Consider the following 3,840-nt stretch of genomic DNA (forward strand, 5'->3'; position numbering starts at 1 on the left):
GAAATAGGCTTCGTTGTTAATTGGTTAAACGAAGGGTCTTCACCGCCCTCGAGAGAAAGTGATTAGTGGGAGGAAAGTTGCATCATATGTGAGAAAAACTAACTTTCCCTTGTCAAGCTGTAGTAGACAATAATCTTTAGAAATGCTTCGGAAACAGACGTTTGTTTGGTTTGAAGGACCTCTACTAGGAAATTCCTGAGATATATGGAAGATACTTGAGACTATTGAGGGTACGCAGTGAGTATCCGAAGACATCTGGTTGCCCATCTTGCCCGCGGTATGTGGCCTGGGCTAGGTAGAGTGTTACGCGACGTAACGTATCCAGGTGGCTTATAAAACAGATACCGATAGCTGTGCTCCTATCTTTTTGTACATATAACCTGTTCAATTCGCGTTAGAGGTACTTACGCACCGGTGAACTTGGCCACTCCTTTTAGAGCTTCTCCTTCCATGATCACCGGATCACTGGAGCCCTTCATATTGACCGCGTAAAGAGCGACCGTCGTTGGCTTGTGAAGTTCCAACTCCCAGTAAGGATTTGGCGATTCCAGTCGTTGCTTGTCCACAATCGCGACAAATTTTTGCGGCAAACCACCGTCGTATCCTTCCACGCAAGATATTCTGATCCGTGAACCGGTTTGATTGTACGCCGTGCAGTTTTGCAACGGGTACGGTCTGCCTGCGGGCGAGACATCATTTCCGATTATACGACGTACAATTTATACATAAAGGATACTATACGTATCGAGACGAACGATCGCGCGTAACTTAACGTTTCGAATGAAATCACGAGTATTTACGATGAATACGATTATAGCAACAACACGAGTTACCGTGGGGACGTATAAATATACAGCGGGATATATAAATGTCTTTTATTTGAAAAGAACGAGCACGCGTGTTGACAGAGGATTGTTTATTGCAAACAGCAAAATTTTGCTCGACACGGCCCGGTGCGGTGCTGTACGACGATGGAAAGGGAAAAACAGTGGCATAGTCGCGTTGCGGTTCGCGCAACTTCATTTTATTTCGCAACGAGAATAGGAACGCGATGCTTCATCGTTTCACGACCAATGAAATTATGTCGCACGATCGTCATTATCGGCGATGGTATTGCATTAACGAGATCACTTGTATGCAAATAGGAGTTTGAAAAAGCTTGCGCAGGCGTCGGACAGTTGTAGTTCATTTTTTATTTCTCCGTATAACGCGCAACGAAAATAATCCTTTGCAGCAGCGTAAATTAGTGCAGCCACGATAAAACAGATTTGCTGCGTTTTTGAAACCCTTACCTTTTCCGAGCGTACTTTTATTTCTACGCGTTTTCATTTTCATTTTCTAGCTTTGTACGCACCTTGTAAATTATTTAAGAGCATATTTCTAACGCGCGTTATGCTTTGTTTGGTCGAGAGCGAGCATTCGCAAATTGTTTCGATGATTTACCTCGAAAATCGTTATCTTTCGTATAACGTTATATTATATGTATCTAATATACATAATGTACGTACAATGTATTGTACGTTTACGCGTACTCGTATCAGAATCTTAATTGTCGCCGTTTGCTTCCGTTTCTCGACAAACGTAACAACTTAGTCAGGGGAAGAAAATGCTCGACGCTCGAACGCGACTAGGTTGGCGTTTCCACTTACCGCCTTGCATTATCGTTACAATTAACGATTTAATTACTCTCGGCCGGCGAGGTGGACCCAGCGAGCCGTGCTTTCACACGGGGCGTATACTGGTCGCCGTATGATAAAAGATTACCCGATAATTACTAACGTAAGAAATACGTTGCTCCTCCACCGAAAATAAATTATGTGTCCAATTATCGCAAGCAGTGCACGTTAAAGTTGAGTTAAAATTGAATCGCCGGAGAACTATTGACCGAGTTTAGCAGACCTCTCTATCGATCTTTCTACAGGTGCGATACGGACTAAATTAATTTCGCGAACTCGGCTAAGTTCGGCAGTAATTTTACCTGCTTTTCCATCGTTCCGATCGGTTTTCGATCGGTATGTTTTTCATCGATTGTAATTCGAATGTCAGTGCATTGCGCACTCACCGTAAACGAGTATATTCTAGCGGAGACTGCGTATAAAATTTCCAGCAAAACGCTCTCTACGACAGGTTCGGCGTATACGCATGAACGCGATGTGACAAATGGTAAACGAGTTCTGACGAACCTGCTGCGATCACTTGGTAGATGCATGGTTGTTTCGAGGGACCCACGATGTTGCTAGCCCAACAACCCAATGTTCCGTAATCCATATCGGATGATGGGGTGTAATTGAGTCTACTCAAGGTGCCTTCGTTAGAATACTTTGTGGACGGAATGTCGCTCAGATCACCGCTGCTGTTAAACGTCCAGTGGAAGGAGACGGAGGTTGGGCTTGCGTCAACCTCGCAAACTAAGCTGATGGTTTCGTGCTTTAAGGCACCGTGAACCTCTTCGGGAACGTTGAGAGGCGGTGGCGTTGCGTTCTGATACCTCCAACCAGCCGAGTTTAAAACGTGTTTGCACACAGGAGCGACTGTAATAAAAACAACAACTATGAATAATATGCTCGATGTATCTTAGATATTTTACACCGTTCACGTTTTACACCGTTCACTTACACTTGCGGCGATACATTGCCCGTTAATAAAAACGAAGGATCACTGCGAGACTGGCGTAAAATATTTATTTCGCGCTGCGTTTATCTCGGAGGGAATAGAGTGCGTGCACTATCATAAAGGAAAATAAAAGCTGACTTATCCGGGCAACTAGCAAAGAAATGTGTATACCAGCCGAGTTTTATCGCCAAACTCTCGCCAGATAAAATATCTTTTTCTGGCTCATGATTGGGCAATGTAACAGCGGCAAAATATACTTACACATAACCTCGAGGTTCACTACGTTAGAACTAGCACGACCCTCGACATTGACGGCCATGCAGGTGTACCTTCCAGCGGATTCTCGAGTTATACTTTGAAGTACCAGAGAGTGGTCCGAGAGTACTATGCCGGCGGTAACGTTGTAATGGAGCTCTTCTTCCTGAATAAACAAAGGGAGAATATCCTGCGTCAAAGAATCGCTACGTCGCTTGAGATTTCGTTCGATTTAATCGGCATCCGTTACTTTCGTCTTTAACGACGAGATTTTTCAAAAATGTTGCAGAGAGATTGAAATGACGAGAAAGGATAGGAAGAGCAGATAGTCGACGAATAGACGGTTCACGGTTTGTTGCGTATGTCATACATAGTTAAGTCTTCTCAGCCACGGTTACCGGGAAAAGTTAGCGACGTGGTCGGTGGAGCTTCGAAAAGTTAGTACAGTGTTTGGTACATTCTCCGGTTCCTATCCAACCATAAAGCCTGTCATACGCGCGAAAGATTCAAAATTTACCTCGTAGCAAAAACACACTCGAAACTCGCTCGAACTTTGCTTACCAAATCTCTGGCGAATGTGCGAGTTTTTCAAATACGAACGAAATTCTATACGATACGTACGCTGGCTAAATCTCCGCTCCGCGTGTACTTTCCCACCGCAGGTCGAGCAATTTCTTCTCGCTCTGTTTACAGATTGCGTACGAAAGATGAAGGTTCACAAGGATCAAAGTAACAGAGAAAGTTTAACACGCTGAACTTTGTTCTTGCCCGTTTTGAATTTCTTCGCCGCGAACGAAGAAAACGTTGCTAACGAGACAACGTAGTTCCGTTTGCAAATTGTCGCTCGTTTCGTGGACTTGGTCAAAGGGAATTTACGATTTATACTACTCGGGTATAATTCTCCGTCTTCATTCTCCTTTCGTACCTGCTCGTTATTTTACGTATGTTCAAACAGGCGCGCGCGCGCGCGCC

General features: G+C 44.3%; 1 protein-coding gene across 4 annotated transcripts in view; it reads right to left on the reverse strand.

Annotated features, from left to right (window-relative positions):
* Positions 1-3,840, reverse strand: part of LOC100746623 (nephrin-like) — a 101,487-nt gene that overhangs the window by 3,142 nt on the left and 94,505 nt on the right. For all 4 annotated transcript variants that reach the window (XR_002947147.2, XM_033321994.1, XM_012388299.3 and 1 more), the window contains 3 exons: positions 2,875-3,034; positions 2,184-2,531; positions 413-679 (listed from right to left, as the gene is read on the reverse strand). Coding sequence is in view for 3 of the 4 variants with exons in the window: in XM_033321994.1 (XP_033177885.1) it covers positions 413-679; positions 2,184-2,531; positions 2,875-3,034 (775 nt within the window). In the remaining variant the exon portion in view is untranslated. The remainder of the gene's footprint in view (positions 1-412; positions 680-2,183; positions 2,532-2,874; positions 3,035-3,840) is intronic.

This window comes from Bombus impatiens, unplaced genomic scaffold (assembly GCF_000188095.3).
Source record: "Bombus impatiens unplaced genomic scaffold, BIMP_2.2 scf_0548, whole genome shotgun sequence".
NCBI lineage: Eukaryota > Metazoa > Arthropoda > Insecta > Hymenoptera > Apidae > Bombus > Bombus impatiens.